General features: G+C 40.9%; 1 protein-coding gene across 1 annotated transcript in view; it reads right to left on the bottom strand.

Moving 5' to 3' along the window:
* Positions 1-18,373, bottom strand: part of pdgfc (platelet derived growth factor c) — a 154,294-nt gene that overhangs the window by 62,383 nt on the left and 73,538 nt on the right. Inside the window, exon 2 of the mRNA XM_014211934.3 lies at positions 2,596-2,791. Within this exon, the coding sequence (XP_014067409.2) occupies positions 2,596-2,791 (196 nt within the window). The remainder of the gene's footprint in view (positions 1-2,595; positions 2,792-18,373) is intronic.

The following is an 18,373-nucleotide window of genomic DNA, read 5'->3' as shown; positions in this document are numbered from 1 at the left end:
GCTCTATTGCGTTACTCTGCCATCTAGTGGCAAATGTGGGTACTGTAGCTTTAAATCAGCTAACTTCGTGTTCAGAGCTCATTCCAACGGAAACATACAGATAAGCTTCATCTTCCTTACCTACTAGGCCTTGGATAAAGATACGTCTTTAAGTAGGCACCTTTGGTTTTTGAGTCATTAGAACATGCTTTTCTTAATCCAAGCTGTGCTTTCTAGAAGATTAACATTTTTAAATGTTTATTCTAGCCTTTAGGGTCGCGATGATGCTAAGATAATGTGTGCTAACTAATCGCCATAGGAGAATACATTGGGTGTTAGCGTGTTAGCTTGTTAGCTATCTTTTTGACATGCAACTTAGCTTCCTTTACTTTACATTGGTGTGTATCTGGCAAATGTGAGTGCCGAGTTATCTCCATGTTACAAGATGATACCGTTGTAATTATGTTACATGTAATAAATAATATGTGTATTGTTGTTTTAGTCATTTTGTGGCACTTGTCCAGTCAGGTAAATTGTCATCCTTTCTGCAATGTCATGTTGACTAGCTAGGCCTATTGTATTGTTAGCTCGTGATGGTTCATGCAGGAGTCTATTCTTTGTGTACGCATTTATGTACGAATGTGTACAGATCATTTTGTAATAATATTTTCTTTATTCTGTACTTTAGTTTTGCAAAAATCATCTCAGTAAAGATTAACCTGTTAGGGCTAGGGGGCAGTATTGACACGGCTGGATAAAAAAACATACCCGATTTAATCTGGTTACCACTCCTACCCAGTAACTAGAATATGCATATACTTATTACATATGGATAGAAAACACCCTAAATTTTCTAAAACTGTTTGAATGGTGTCTGTGAGTATAACAGAACTCATTTGGCAGGCAAAACCCTGAGACATTTTCTGACAGGAAGTGGATACCTGATGTGTTGTATTACCTTTAAACCTATCCCATTGAAAAACACAGGGGCTGAGGAATATTTTGGCACTTCCTATTTCTTCCACTAGATGTCACCAGCCTTTACAAAGTGTTTTGAGTCTTCTGGAGGGAGATCTGACCGAACAAGAGCCATGGAACGATGATGGCCCATTAGACACCTGGCTCGCGAGTTCATGTTGGGTACCCTCGTTCCAATACGTTATAAAAGAGTATGCATTCGTCCACCTTGAATATTATTCATGTTCTGGTTAAAAAAGGCCCTAATGATTTATGCTATACAACGTTTGACATGTTTGAACGAACGGAAATATATTTTTTCCCCTCGTTCATGACAAGAAGTCCGGCTGGCTTAGATCATGTGCTAACAAGACGGAGATTTTTGGACATAAATGATGAGCTTTTTTGAACAAAACTACATTCGTTATGGACCTGTGATACCTGGAAGTGACATCTGATGAAGAGAATCAAAGGTAATGGATTATTTACATAGTATTTTAGATTTTAGATCTCCCCAACATGACGTCTAGTCTGTATCGCAACGCGTATTTTTCTGGGCGCAGTGCTCAGATTATTGCAAAGTGTGATTTCCCAGTAAGGTTATTTTTAAATCTGGCAAGTTGATTGCGTTCAAGAGATGTAAATCTATAATTCTTTAAATGACAATATAATATTTTACCAATGTTTTCTAATTTTAATTATTTAATTTGTGACGCTGACTTGACTGCCGGTTATTGGAGGGAAACGATTTCCTCAACATCAATGCCATAGTAAAACGCTGTTTTTGGATATAAATATGAACTTGATAGAACTAAAAATGCATGCATTGTCTAACATAATGTCCTAGGAGTGTCATCTGATGGAGATTGTAAAAGGTTAGTGCATCATTTTAGCTGGTTTTATGGTTTTGGTGACCCTGTCTTTCAATTGACAAAACATTACACACAACTCTTGTAAATGTACTGTCCTAACATACTCTAAATTTATGCTTTCGCCGTAAAACCTTTTTGAAATCGTAAAACGTGGTTAGATTAAGGAGATGTTTATCTTTCAAAGGGTGTAAAATAGTTGTATGTTTGAAAAATTTGAATTTTGACATTTATTTGGATTCAAATTTGCCGCTCTTGAAATGCACCTGCTGTTGATGGAGTGCACCACGGGTGGCACGCTAGCGTCCCACCTAGCCCATAGAGGTTAAAAATGGTACTCCTGCCTCCGGGGTCTTTATTGGGAGTTATAAGCTGTCTGCCAAGCTTTATACTTACACACATTGTGAGGGCAGAACACTCGTTTCTACTTCACAATAACAGCACTTACAGTTGACGAGGGCAGCTCAAGCAGGGCAGAGATTTGACGAACTGACTTGCTGGAAAGGTGGCATCCTATGACGGTGCCACACTGAAAGTCAAAGCCCTTAAGGCCATTCTACTGTCAATGTTTGTCTACGTAGATTGCACGGCTGTGTGCTCCATTTTATACACCTGTCAGCAACGGGTGTGGCCGAAATAGCCAAATCCACTAATTTTAAGAGGTGTCCACATCCTTTTGTATATACAGTGTAGCTATGTTGTCTATATGTTGCATTTGTAATATAAGTCTTAGTTGTATTTACAATATGTTATATGCATATTTCATATGTGTTTATGCTTATGATCTTACTTGCATATTCCATCCTCTGGGTCTTCCAAGCCAAACCTCTCGTCGAAGGATAACTGGATTCTCATGTTGTCATTGGAGGCCACTAGTCTCCAGACCAACACGGTACTCCTGGGGTAGGTGAGTGGGAAGTCCGGACTATGGATCACTCCCTCTCCTGTGACGGGGATTATCTTCTCATGCTGGGAATCTTGGACTCCTTGGAAAAATATTTGGGAAATGTTACTTTTACAGTGCCTTGCGAAAGTATTCGGCCCCCTTGAACTTTTCGACCTTTAGCCACATTTCAGGCTTCAAACATAAAGATATAAAACTGTAATTTTTTGTGAAGAATCAACAACAAGTGGGACACAATTATGAAGTGGAACGAAATTTATTGGATATTTCAAACTTTTTTAACAAATAAAAAACGGAAAAATTGGCCGTGCAAAATCATTCAGCCCCTTTACTTTCAGTGCAGCAAACTCTCTCCAGAAGTTCAGTGAGGATCTCTGAATGATCCAATGTTGACCTAAATGACTAATGATGATAAATAGAATCCACCTGTGTGTAATCAAGTCTCCGTATAAATGCACCTGCTCTGTGATAGTCTCAGAGGTCCGTTTAAAGCGCAGAGAGCATCATGAAGAACAAGGAACACACCAGGCAGGTCCGAGATACTGTTGTGGAGAAGTTTAAAGCCGGATTTGGATACAAAAACATTTCCCAAGCTTTAAACATCCCAAGGAGCACTGTGCAAGCGATAATATTGAAATGGAAGGAGTATCAGACCACTGCAAATCTACGAAGACCCGGCCGTCCCTCTAAACTTTCAGCTCATACAAGGAGAAGACTGATCAGAGATGCAGCCAAGAGGCCCAAGATCACTCTGGATGAACTGCAGAGATCTACAGCTGAGGTGGGAGACTCTGTCCATAGGACAACAATCAGTCGTATACAGCACAAATCTGGCCTTTATGGAAGAGTGGCAAGAAGAAAGCCATTTCTTAAAGATATCCATAAAAAGTGTCGTTTAAAGTTTGCCACTAGCCACCTGGGAGACACACCAAACATGTGGAAGAAAGTGCTCTGGTCAGATGAAACCAAAATCAAACTTTTTGGCAACAATGCAAAACGTTATGTTTGGCATAAAAGCAACACAGCTCATCACCCTGAACACACCATCCCCACTGTCAAACATGGTGGTGGCAGCATCATGGTTTGGGCCTGCTTTTCTTCAGCAGGGGCAGGGAAGATGGTTAAAATTGATGGGAAGATGGATGGAGCCAAATACAGGACCATTCTGGAAGAAAACCTGATGGAGTCTGCAAAAGACATGAGACTGGGATGGAGATTTGTCTTCCAACAAGACAATGATCCAAAACATAAAGCAAAATCTACAATGGAATGGTTCACAAATAAACATATCCAAGTGTTAGAATGGCCAAGTCAAAGTCCAGACCTGAATCCAATCGAGAATCTGTGGAAAGAACTGAAAACTGCTGTTCACAAACGCTCTCCATCCAACCTCACTGAGCTCGAGCTGTTTTGCAAGGAGGATGGGCAAAAATTTCAGTCTCTCGATGTGCAAAACTGATAGAGACATACCCCAAGCAACTTACAGCTGTAATCGCAGCAAAAGGTGGCGCTACAAAGTATTAACTTAAGGGGGCTGAATAATTTTGCACGCCCAATTTTTAAGTTTTTTATTTGTTAAAAAAATTAATTTCATCCACTTCATGATTGTGTCCCACTTGTTGTTGATTCTTCACAAAAAAGTACAGTTTTATATCTTTATGTTTGAAGCCTGAAATGTGGCAAAAGGTCGAAAAGTTCAAGGGGGCCGAATACTTTCGCAAGGCACTGTATATTATATTTACATTGGTAGAAGAGTTGTTTGAGACAAGATGAAAGATTGTGTAAAGATGAAAAGGAATGGTCAACTTCATCCCTGCTGGGGTTGTAATTGTGGTTTTATTAAAGATGTTGGCCATTTCAGAACATGGCAGAAACCTACTAATGCACAAGGCTAAGAAAAAAATAAACTGTTTTTGGATGGCAATGTATTGGAATAATGAAATGCCATACTTAAAACAATAAACCTTGTATCCATTTTTGGGAAATGCAAATGGGATGGAAGCCCCACAACCTCCAATATAATACAATGTAAACACAGAAAAAAGTAATGATGATAGAAGTAAATAATAATATCTCTGAGGAAAGAGGAAGAATGCACAGACTGTTCTTCCAGGCTAAATATGCGAACACCGAACTGATAAAGAATAATTTATTCGACAGAGGCTATGAGTTACCAGCTAAAATTGCTTCTTTATTAAATATTGATCGTCAGAGCCTCTGATAATATTTTAAAAGTAATAAAGTGGAGTAATAAAAGTATAACTTAATAAATGGTTATGAGACCTCTGTATTGAAATGTGGACTTCATGGTTTTATGTTCTGCCAGCGCAGCACTGTTTCAGAGAGTTGATGTGGATCAATGAAATAATCCTCAAAGGAATCACCACACACTAAGTTTTTACTCACAAGAAGTTGGTTTCGGCTAGTAAGAGCGCAAGTATGAAACTAGGGAAGAAGCATGGAACATGTAAGGTCTGCTTGCAATGTCATTCTCACTATAGTCTCTGTCTGACAAATAATCTACTTTTGTTAATAGAAAAACCATTAAAACATTGAATGGTCAGAGGGGCAAACACTAAAGCAGGGTCACTTATGATTGGGGCTGTCATACTGCATTTGAGTGGGCCAAAATAATTGTTCCAGTTTGCCATTCGGCATAGTAAAGCATCAGTCCACTGCCCCTGCCTAAACACTGAACATCACAATATCTACTAAGCTTAATTTATTTAGTGAAGTATATAATTGCCTGAACACTACCGTTTGATAAAAGATCAAGTGTTGCTTCAAGAAGCACGTGTCCTTCCCTATAGGGGCAAAATATTTGAGTGACTTTTACAACCACAGCAGAAAAAAAACATCTGAAAGCTTCCCAAAAGAAGCACCTCTCTGACACTATCATTTACACCGCTGTCAGCGGTTCCTTTTTTTTAAATTACAGCTACAATACACTATGATTCAGCATCTTGTCTCCATAAACTCCTGGAAGGACTTAACGAGCTACCCACAACGAGCCGGTCTCCCCCGGGACCTGCGGCCAAGGGGTCTTAAATCACAACCCTCACGCTGCCCCTCTACACTCCCTCTCTCCATCAGGGCCTGTCACCTCAAGGAGAATACACTGTCAATAATTTGTCTGTCTGCCAGCCTACCGGCCCAAAATTCACTGCCTGCCTCCCACCTGACCACCCACCACGACAATAATAGCGAGCTGAACCAATCTGCTAAGAAACAGTGTTGTGATGTCACATACAGATGTATCAGGGAGATCGGCTTTAAAACAGGCAACTTTGAGAAATAAGAAGAAAGTAAGCTTTTCCAGATGAACAATTGGATTTTAATGGCACAGGATAGCATTTCCATTCTCTAATCAAGAGTCAGGCAAAGGGAGACTGTGCAGAACCATCTCACAAATCTTACATCTTGCCACGTTAGTATGATTTAACAAGGATGGGTAGACTATACATCTGTAACACAGTGGTTTCTGCCAGTGTTGGTCAGATGCCCCCAGATCACTATTACAGGGAGCAATAGCAGGGAGTTTTCCCGAGTGCTGACTGCGTTGTCTGGACAACATTGCTGACCAAGGGAGTCGTCGACAACAGAAAGACAGTGTGTGTAAGTGTCTGATCCAAGATCCAACTCGATTTGATCCACTGTGATACCGGTTGTACATCTGGCACGAAATACAGTGCTGTCAACCACAAATATGAGATGAATAAATGGGGATGGCACAGCTTGGTGAGATAACACGTCAGACACCGTCAAAAGATTTGGATGTTTCCATTTAGGGTTGGTGGCACGCCAGGTAGGAAAGGGAGAGAATTATGTGAGACACAAATAATAATGAACGGTCGCATGTCAAGACCGGTTCTTTCACAGAAGTAAAAATTTTTTTTTTAAACTTGGCTTCCAACACCAACCACAGAGAGGAAAAAGAAAAGCCACCTTGTTTGGGTAGGCAAGCTGTTGCAGCAAAATTATTATTTCACTCCCCCGGAGATAGAACACGGACATTTTGTGCAATATCATTCCAGACAAAAGAGCCTATTCCCCTTCAAGCAATATTTCATGGCTGTACACCTCAGATACACCTCTTCCAGAAGACAAAACATCTTATGTTCTCAGTCAGAGATAAACAGATCATCCTTGTTGCTTCAGCCAACTTTTATTTGATGTCTTTGATGTCAATAAAAAAAGGTTTTATAGCTCTTCATCTGGAGGTGCAAGTAACGGCATCGGGCCCATTTGATTGACTGCTCGCTTGCTAGCCATTGGTTGGCTGGACCACTAACGGCTATAAAAACCAACAAGCCGATAGGCTCTTTAATCCTATTAAGGCTTTCCATCACAATGGCATGTTTTTAATTACCTTCGTATTACAGTACGGGAAACAGAGGCTCATAAAGTGCATAATGATTGTGAAAATACGACCTCAGATATACAGTACATGCGGCACAGTAAGAATAGTAGGATACACATGGTTTTAATGTAGGTGTAGAACAACCAACCTCCTTAAAAACATACTTGGTGCAATTATAAATAGACGCATGCATTTGGGAACCATTCCCAAACATAATTCCTTGGTGGAAAATCAGCTAAATGGAATGCCTTTTTATTAAATGACAATCTGGCCTTACTGTCAGTGCGAGAGGGAAGGAGGGAGGGAAAAGGTTACTCCCTGATTTAAAGGTTTTTAGACATGTGGGAAGAAAAAGTGATATCCTACTCTGTCCACAAAACCAAAAGGGATATTATGTTGCATGTTGAACTTTTTAAATTGACAGTCTGATATACCATAGAAATCAAGTTCTATTTGCAGGTGTAAATGTCATCGGATGCATTTGCCAGTAGCCCACTGATGGTACAGTCAGTGTGTTTTACTGTAATAAATGGGGAAAATACGTACATCTTCTGTCATGTCTGTGATAAAACATGAATTAGAACTATTCCCTTGAACAAGACCTTTTAAAAAAAAAAATTACAGCTACAATACAGTATGAGGCCACAAACCATCTTTATATTACACACCCACTTTCAACCTCCACTGTTTTAGTGGCTGACACACACACACACACACACACACACAAACACAAACACACAGTCCTCTAGGTCTGTCCATTTCTGTGTGAAACCCACACTTCCAAATGACCTCTCTCCCCAGGTTAACCAATGTCAAATAATGATCAGAGGCCCATCCCAGGAGTGAATTACCTCAAACATGACTTTTCCTTGACTCACTTTCTGCGAGGAAAGTGTAACCACGATTATGGGAGTAAGTGAGGTTGAATAAATAAATAAATAAACATACATATACACACACAGTTGAAGTCAGAAGTTTACATACACCTTAGCCAAATACATTTAAACTCAGTTTTTCACAATTCCTGACATTTAATCCTAGTCAAAATTCCCTGTCTTACGTTAGTTAGGATCACCATTTTATTTTAAGAATGTGAAATGTCAGAATCAGAGTAGAGAGAATGATTTATTTCAGCTTTTATTTCTTTCATCACATTCCCAGTGGGTCAGACGTTTACATATACTCAATTAGTATTTGGTAGCGCTGCCTTTAAATTGTTTAACTTGGGTCAAATGTTCCGGGTAGCCTTCCACAAGCTTCCCACAATAATTTGGGTGAATTTTGGCCCATTCCTCCTGACAGAGCTGGTGTAACGGAGTCAGGTTTGTAGGCCTCCTTGCTCTCACACGCTTTTTCAGTTCTGCCCACACATTTTCTACAAGAATGAGGTCAGGGCTTTGTGATGGCTGCTCCAATACCTTGACTACGATCTTTGTCCCCATGTGCAGTTGCAAACCGTAGTCTGGCTTTTTTATGGCGGTTTTGGAGCAGTGACTTCTTCCTTGCTGAGCGGCCTTTCAGGTTATGTCAATATAGGAATCATTTTACTGTGGACATATATACCTTTGTACCTGTTTCCTCCAGCATCTTCACAAGGTCCTTTGCTGTTGTTCTGGGATTGATTTGCACTTTATGCACCAGAGTACGTTCATCTCTAGGAGACAGAACACGTCTCCTTCCTGGGCGGTATGACGGCTGCGTGGTCCCATGGTGTTTATACTTGCGTACTATTGTGTGTACAGATGAACGTAGTACCTTCAGGCATTTGGAAATTGCTCCCAAGGATGAACCAGTCTTGTGGAGGTCTACAATTATTTTCTGAGGTCTTGGCTGATTTCTTTTGATTTTCCCATGATGTCAAGCAAAGAAGAACTTTTAAGGTAGGCCTTGAAATACATCCACAGGTACACCGCATAACCTGAAAGGCCGCTCAGCAAGGAAGAAGCCACTGCTCCAAAACCGCCATACAAAAGACAGACTACGGTTTGCAACTGCACGTGGGGACAATGATCGTACTTTTTGGAGAAATGTCCTCTGGTCTGATGAAACAAAAATAGAACTGTTTGGCCATATTGACCATCAATATGTTTGGAGGAAAAAGGGGGAGCCTTGCAAGCCGAACACCACCATCCCAACCGTGAAGCATGGTGTTGGCAGCATCATGTTGCGGGGGTGCTTTGCTGCAGGAGGGACTGGTGCACTTCAGAAAATAGATGGCATCATGAGAACAGAAAAGTATGTGGATATATTGAAGCAACATCTCATGACATCAGTCAGGAAGTTAAAGCTTGGTCGCAAATGGGTCTTCCAAATGGATAATGACCCAAGCATACTTCCAAAGTTGTGGCAAAAGGGCTTGAGGACAACAAAGTCAAGGTATTGGAGTGGCCATCACAAAGCCCTGACCTCAATCCTATAGACAATTTGTGGGCAGAACTGAAAAAGCATGTGTGAGCAAGGAGGCCTACAAACCTGACTCAGTTACACCAGCTCTGTCAGGGGGAATGGGCCAAAATTCACCCAACTTATTGTGGGAAGCATGTGGAAGGCTACCCGAAATGGTTGACCCAAGTTAACCTGTTAGGGCTAGGGGGCAGTATTGACACGGCTGGATAAAAAAACATACCCGATTTAATCTGGTTACCACTCCTACCCAGTAACTAGAATATGCATATACTTATTACATATGGATAGAAAACACCCTAAATTTTCTAAAACTGTTTGAATGGTGTCTGTGAGTATAACAGAACTCATTTGGCAGGCAAAACCCTGAGACATTTTCTGACAGGAAGTGGATACCTGATGTGTTGTATTGCCTTTAAACCTATCCCATTGAAAAACACAGGGGCTGAGGAATATTTTGGCACTTCCTATTGCTTCCACTAGATGTCACCAGCCTTTACAAAGTGTTTTGAGTCTTCTGGAGGGAGATCTGACCGAACAAGAGCCATGGAACGATGATGTCCCATTAGACACCTGGCGCGCGAGTTCATGTTGGGTACCCTCGTTCCAATACGTTATAAAAGAGTATGCATTCGTCCACCTTGAATATTATTCATGTTCTGGTTAAAAAAGGCCCTAATGATTTATGCTATACAACGTTTGACATGTTTGAACGAACGTAAATATATTTTTTCCCCTCGTTCATGACGAGAAGTCCGGCTGGCTTAGATCATGTGCTAACAAGACGGAGATTTTTGGACATAAATGATGAGCTTTTTTGAACAAAACTACATTCGTTATGGACCTGTGATACCTGGAAGTGACATCTGATGAAGAGAATCAAAGGTAATGGATTATTTACATAGTATTTTAGATCTCCCCAACATGACGTCTAGTCTGTATCGCAACGCGTATTTTTCTGGGCGCAGTGCTCAGATTATTGCAAAGTGTGATTTCCCAGTAAGGTTATTTTTAAATCTGGCAAGTTGATTGCGTTCAAGAGATGTAAATCTATAATTCTTTAAATGACAATATAATATTTTACCAATGTTTTCTAATTTTAATTATTTAATTTGTGACGCTGACTTGACTGCCGGTTATTGGAGGGAAACGATTTCCTCAACATCAATGCCATAGTAAAACGCTGTTTTTGGATATAAATATGAACTTGATAGAACTAAAAATGCATGCATTGTCTAACATAATGTCCTAGGAGTGTCATCTGATGGAGATTGTAAAAGGTTAGTGCATCATTTTAGCTGGTTTAATGGTTTTGGTGACCCTGTCTTTGAATTGACAAAATATTACACACAACTCTTGTAAATGTACTGTCCTAACATACTCTAAATTTATGCTTTCGCCGTAAAACGTTTTTGAAATCGTAAAACGTGGTTAGATTAAGGAGATGTTTATCTTTCAAAGGGTGTAAAATAGTTGTATGTTTGAAAAATTTGAATTTTGACATTTATTTGGATTCAAATTTGCCGCTCTTGAAATGCACCTGCTGTTGATGGAGTGCACCACGGGTGGCACGCTAGCGTCCCACCTAGCCCATAGAGGTTAAACAATTTAAAGGCAATGCTACCAAATACTAATTGAGTGTATGTAAACTGACCCACTGGGAATGTGATGAAAGAAATAAAAGCTGAAATAAATAATTCTCTCTACTATGATTCTGACATTTCACATTCTTAAAATAAAGTGGTGATCCTAACTGACCTAAGGCAAGGAATTTTGACTAGGATTAAATGTCAGGAATTGTGAAAAACTGAGTTTAAATGTATTTGGCTAAGGTGTATGTAAACTTCCGACTTCAACTGTATACACACACACAGTGCTACCATTGTACTTTGTTCACACGTTACTTGGTAAACCACTTGGGCCTATGCTAACACTATTAAACATGAACCTTTCGATGGCCAAAACAGAGGACAGTGAGTAAGTGCGCACATGAACGCACACACTGAGGGACATGAAGGGACACCCACACTAATGTACAATTACCCTACAGTCACAGTCCACAACACTTTAGGTAGTTGCACTCTGCATTCACAATCACACACACACCCACCCACAATGTAAAAAGGCACCCACTGGACTTGGTGTATGTGTCCTTGGAAAGTGAGATATGAAAATAAAAAATAAAAAAAACGAATCTGGCTTTGCTGTAACATTACTAAATTGTCATGTTTTCATTATTATATCATGAATGTCACATTACAGAAAGCCTGTAGCAATGAGCTTATCTAACAGACATGGTGTAATATATGTCAGACAGAACTTTTGCTCCCCTAATAGACCAGCACTATTCATGTCAGACCACAACACACTTCAACTCTGACAAAATGGTAAGCATTCCGCTCAGAGTTTAAGGCAAGGTTCTCACAGAGGTTACATTAATTCTCAATTTCAGTTGGCAATGGTCAAAGGTTAATTGTATCCAATTGCTATCGATTGCATTTACATGAGGTTACGCATGTTAAGTGGACACGTAACAGTATTTTCACACGGAACAGCAATAATCAGACAATTCAACACCGTGACACCTGCGCCCTCGACTGTCTTGCCTCGGTTTCCGACGTCAAGCCGAAAACGGTCGTGATAGCAATTTCCCTTCCTATAAAACGACACGAGAACCATTAGGGTACTAAATCAAAATTGTTTTTAACCTGTTAGGGATAGGGGGCAGTATTTGCACGGCCGGATAAAAAAACGTACCCGATTTAATCTGGTTACTACTCCTGCCCAGTAACTAGAATATGCATATAATTGTTTGATTTGGATAGAAAACACCCTAAACTTTCAAAACTGTTTGAATGGTGTCTGAGTATAACAGAACTCATATGGCAGTCAAAACCCTGAGACAAATCCTAACAGGAAACTGAAATCTGATGTGTGGATATCACTTCAAACATTTGCCATTGAAACACACAGGGGCTTGTGAATCATTTAGCACTTCCTATGGCTTCCACTAGATGTCCCCAGTCTTTACAAAGTGGTTTGAGTCTTCTATGGTAGTAACTGACCCAAAGAGAGGCTGTTGATATTGGTCACAGGGGATGGGCCATTACCATTGTGACGTCGGCGCCCATGGCTACTCTCCCTTTTCGAAACGTTTTGAAAAACAATGCAACCATCCCAATGGAATATTATTGAAGCCCTGGTTGAAAAATCCCCTAAAGATTTATGTTATACAACGTTTGACATGTTTGAACGAACTTAAATATATTTTTTTCGCTCATTCCTGACGACAAGTCAGACGCACACGGTACATTTTCACTAGCCTTCGGAGCGCGCTAACACTATTGGGACATAAATTATTAACTTTTTTGAACAAAACTACATTTGTTATGGACCTGGGATTCCTAGAAGTGCCTTCTGATAAAGATAATCAAAGGTAAGGGATTATTTACAATAGTATTTTTGATGGTTGATCGTTCCAAGATGGCTCCAACATGTATAGCCTAGACTTTTCTTCTGGGCATACCACGTCGTTTATTGCAAAGTGTGATTACCCAGTAAAGTTATTTTTAAATCTGGCAAAGAGATGGCATTCAAGACATGTTAATCTATAAGTCTTTGAATGACAATATTAAATTTTAACAATGTTTTCGAATAGTAATTTTGTAAATTGTAGCGCTGATCATCGGAAGCATTTGAGGGAAAAGATTTTCTGAACGTCATGCGCCGATGTAAAATGCTGTTTTTATATATAAATATGAACTTTATCGAACAAAAAATGCATGTGTTGTGTAACATGATGTCCTAGGAGTGTCATCTGATGAAGGTTGTCAAAGGTTAGTGCTGCATTTAGCTGTGTTTTGGGTATTTGTGATGCATGCTAGTTGCTTTGAAAATGGCTGTGTGATTATTTCTGGCTGGGTACTCTGCTGACATAATCTAATGTTTTGCTTTTGCTGTAAAGCCTTTTTGAAATCGGACAACGTGGTTCGAGTCAGGAGAGGTGTATCTATAAAACGGTGTAAAATAGTCATATGTTTGAGAAATTGAAGTTATAGCATTTATGAGGTTTTGCATTTAGCGCGACGCGATTCCACTGGCTGTTGATTAGGGTGCTGCTTTTGGGCCAAAGCAACAGCTCACACATCTGTTGCTTCAAAATTCCAGGGACAGCTTTGGGCTATTTATTGCCTTCAGGTTTACAGTTGGTCAGGCAAAAATACGGCATGGGATTTTTTCATACAAAAACAAAATTGGCCTGCATGGGATCACTGCTATCTGTTATGATTCAATCTGACTGGCATATGCTTCTGTTTGAGACTAAACATAAAGCATGACCACTTGAAGTGCAGAGGTCACCGATGCTACTGTGGCGGCTGCTGAGGCAGGGATGACAGAGCACAGACGCCTGGCTGAGTGATGGCACTGTATAGGCCAAGACACTGTGCATGCCTAGGCCTATACTGTACATATGTTTGTAGTCCGAGTGTGTGTTTGTAGTGAGTGCATTTGTGTTGGTTTTAGTCCACAAAATGCATCCTCATCCTACTAACTGCGTCTTCTAAACTTTTGACAAACCGTCAACTCACAACATTTTATCTCCTGACAACATATGAAAACCACTATGGTTAGTGTCAAAGACAAAATCAAAAGGTAAAAATCATTGAGATTTGATTGACAGCATGACTCAATCCTTTGACACCCTGCGGCCATGGCTTATCTCTGTTCATTACTGACAGACATAGCAGAGCAGACAAATACCAGAGACCTCCAAAGACTAACGACTATACACCTCATGAAGACAGTAGACTCACAGGTCGGTAAATCTTCAAACAGTGATAAGTAACTACAGCTGTAGATGAGGTTATACGCACCTGTAGGTTTCACAAAAACTTGTCCAGTTTTTGTCATGCTTTGACATTTGATTTCCTTTACTTGGATAGATGGAAAGTGGGAGGATGGGCTTTTAAGAGAATAAGAAGCTAAATCTAAATAGCGGGATTTGAATGTTGATGGTCTGTCTGGAAGATCCCTCACTCGGCAGAAGACCCGTTAGCCAGGACGCAGCTGATGTTGTAATAAAGTGTTTTTTCTTTCAAAAATGCCTTTGGTCCAGTCACAAGAGTTTCACAATTAGAAGCCTACGGCCCTATAGTACAGTAAGCACCCTAGTCCAGTGTTCCCCAACCCTGGTCGTCGAGTACCCCCAACATGTCAGTTTCATTGTAGCCCTTGACAAACAACTCATTCAACTCATTAAGGGTTTGACAAGTTGAATCGGATGTGCTTGTCCAGGGTTACAATAAAAATGTGTACTTTTGAGGATACTCGAGGACCAGGGTTGGGAAACACTGCCCTAGTCCAGTAAATTAAGCACCCTGGCCACGTGAGGGGGACATCTCACCCATCTACCTCAGAGGATATGTACTTCTCCTTAGGCCCTCTGTGTCAAAACATGGGACCCGGGAGTGGCCATCTGTTAGCACGTCCTGCTGAATCATGGAAAAACATCTGTGGATGCTATCAAATCAAATTTGATATACAAGTGTAGATTAACAGTGAAATGCTTACTTATGGGCCCTTCCCGACAATGTAGAGAAAAAAGAAATAGGAAAATAATAACAAGGAATGAATACACAACGAGTAACGATAACTTGGCTATACACATGGGGTACCAGTACCAAATTGATGTGCAGGGGTACAAGGTCATTGAGGTAGATATGTACATATATGTATGGATAAAGTGACTATGCAGCAGGATAGATAAAACAGTCAACAGAGTTAGTGTAAAAAGGGTCCTTGCGGATAGTTAAATAGTTACCCATAAGCTACCCAAACTAACTATTTAGCAGTCTTATGGCTTGGGGGGGGCGGGGGGGGGGGGGGGTAGAAGCTGTTCAGGGTCCTGTTGGTTCCAGACTTGGTGCATCGGTACCACTTGCCATGCGGTAGCAGAGAGAACAGTCTATGACTTAGGTGACTGGAGTCGAACAATTTTTAGGGCCTTCCTCTGACATTGAGTAATATAAAGGTCTTGGATGGCAGGGAACTCTGGCCTAGTCATGTAATGGGCCGTATGTACTAAACTCTGTAGCGCCTTGTGGTCTGATGCTAAGCAGTTGCCATACCAAGAGGTGATGCAGCCAGTCAAGATGCTCTCAATGGTGCAGCTCTAACTTTTTGAGGATCAAATCAAAGTGTATTTATCACCTACGCCGAATACAACAGGTGTAGATCATACAGTGAAATGCTTACTTAGAGGCTCTAACCAATAATGCAAAAAAGTAATTAGGTGAACAATAGGTAAGTAAAGAAATATAACAGTAAAAAGACAGCCTATATACAGTAGCCTCGCTACTGTATATAGCCTGAGGGCCCATGCCGGATCTTTTCAGCCTCCTGAGGGGGATGAGGCATTGTTATGCCTTTTTCATGACTGTGTTGGTGTGTGTGGACCATGATAATTCCTTAGTTATGTGGACACAGAGGAACTTGGAGCTCTCAATCTGCTCCACAACAGCCCCCTTGAATTGGATGGGGGCGTGCATGGCCCTCCGTTTCCTATAGTCCACGATCAGCTCCTTTGTCTTATTGACGTTGAGGGAGAGGTTGTTGTCCTGGCACCACACTGCCAGGTCAGTGACCTCCTCCCTATAGGCTGACACATCGTTGTTGGTGAACAGGCCAACCACCGTTAAGTCGTCAGCAAACTTTAAGATGTTGTTGTTGTACACGGCCACACAGTCATGGGTGAACAGGGAGTACAGGAAGGGACTAAGCACGCACCCCTGACAGCCACCCATGTTGGAGGGTCTCCGTGGCGGTTGTGTTGTTGCCTACTATCACCACCTGGGGGCAGCCGGTCAGGAAGTCCAGGATCCAGTTGCAAAGGGAGGTGTTCAGTCCCAGGGTCCTGAGCTTAGTGTTGAGCTTGGAGGGCTCTATGGTGTTTAACACGGCGCAATAGTCAAAGAACAGCGTTCTCACATAGGTTTTCCTCTTGTCCAGGTGGGAGAGGTCAGTGTGTAGTGCAATAGAGATTGCGTCATCTATGGATCTGTTGGGGCAGTATGTGAATTGAAGTGTGTCCAGGGTGTCTGCGATGATGGTGTTGATGTGAGCCATGACCAGCCTTTCACATCTGTAGCCATGAAAAGCTTTGAGTGCCACGGGGCGATAGTCATTTAGACAGGTTACCTTGGCATTCCTGGGCACAGGGACTATGGTGGTCTGCTTGAAACATGTAGGTATTACAAACTGGGTCAGGGAGAGGTTAAAAATGTCAGTGAAGACACTTGCCACGTGGTCAGTGGACGTTCGGAGTATGCATCCTGGTAATCCGTCTTGTGAATGTTAAGGTCTTACGTCAGATATGGAGGACAAGATCACACAGTCATCTTGAACAGCTGGCGCTCTCATGCATGGTTCGGTGTTGCTTGCCTCGAAGCAAGAATGGAAGCATAGCCTTTAGCTCAGTGTCTATGTTGCCTGTAATCCATGGTTTCTGGTTGGGATATGTACATACGGTCACTGTGGGGACGACGTCATCGATGCACTTATTAATGAAGCATGTGGACTGATGAGGTAAACTCAATGTTGTCTGATGAACCACGGAATATATTCCCAGGGTTCATACAGACAGTGGCAAGACAAATTTAAGGACTTGCAAGTACTTTTTCAAGCACTAATATTTTCAAGGGCCATCAATTGTTTCTAGTCACCACCAGATGGCAGCCACAACCTCATGAAATACACCAACTAACTTATTATTGAGTAGAATTTAGTGATGAATAGTATGTGTTTCACTACTTATTTACTACATACAGGAGTGGTAAGTCAGCACTGATGTTGACTTATTTCCTTATATGAACTGTAACTCAGTAAAATCTTTGACATTGCTGCATTTATATTTTTGCTCAGTGTACATGCTAATAATATTAAATTGTCTTTATATTTCACAAACCTTTAGGTCCCACAGGCTGTCCCAACATATAATAACATGAAAGTGAATTATAACAGTGTAAAAGGCCCTTAGTTTACTCTAAAATGCTGTATTCTATACCCATTTAAAGAGAAACAAGTTATTAATGTGTTTGACAAGATTAAAGATTCTCTCAGGGGACCCTATTTAAATTTTAGGGGACCCCACCTGGGTCTCTGACCCCAGGTTTGGGAACCACTGTACTACTAACCTCTCTCCCTGCTTGCTTCAAGCATGAGCTTCTCTGTGATGGACTGATTTCTTTGGACGGACTTATTTTCTTTTGAATTTATTAAGTCTCACATAATGAATAACAATTAAGCTAAATCATTGAGTGTTACGTTGTTAGATATGGATGATAATGTAAAAGACGTCTGCCGGGAGTGACAGTGACAGCTTGTGAACTGTAACCAGTCCTCACATTCAAACATATTTTTTGGGACACTGTCAAAGCTGATATCTAGTTAACTAGACTCCCTTTGATTTAGCTATCAAAAAGGTAGATCAGGCCATTCAAATGCTAAAACAAACTGTCATTGTTGTGGATGGTCAGATTTGCCTTAATTTCTGCATTAGCTAGGAGTAAATATCAAAAGATAATTCTTGTTTCACAGGATCTGTAATAGGTTGGAAGGGGAATGGGAGGTACAAGACGTGCCTTACAAAACACAGGGAGACAAGAGACAAGTCTAACCCTCTGTCTGGCACAGCACCAGCCGGTGTACAGACAGGCCACATCTTTTTTAAAGTTCCCTCCACTGCTGTAAGATCTTACGGCAGAGGCTGCTCCAGGCCCCTTTGTAGTCTTAAATGGGCAGCTGGATGTTTGGAGTAAATTACAGTTTTATCTGGGCAGGCCATATTGGCACACCGCTTGCCTCTCAAGATCCACATACTGCTAAAGGCTGATTAGAGATCCA

The sequence above is a fragment of the Salmo salar genome, chromosome 09 (genome assembly GCF_965601325.2).
Source record: "Salmo salar chromosome 09, fSalSal1, whole genome shotgun sequence".
Taxonomy (NCBI): Eukaryota; Metazoa; Chordata; class Actinopteri; order Salmoniformes; family Salmonidae; genus Salmo; species Salmo salar.
Note: the sequence above shows the minus strand (reverse complement) of the source record. Positions and strands in the feature narration are given on the sequence as shown.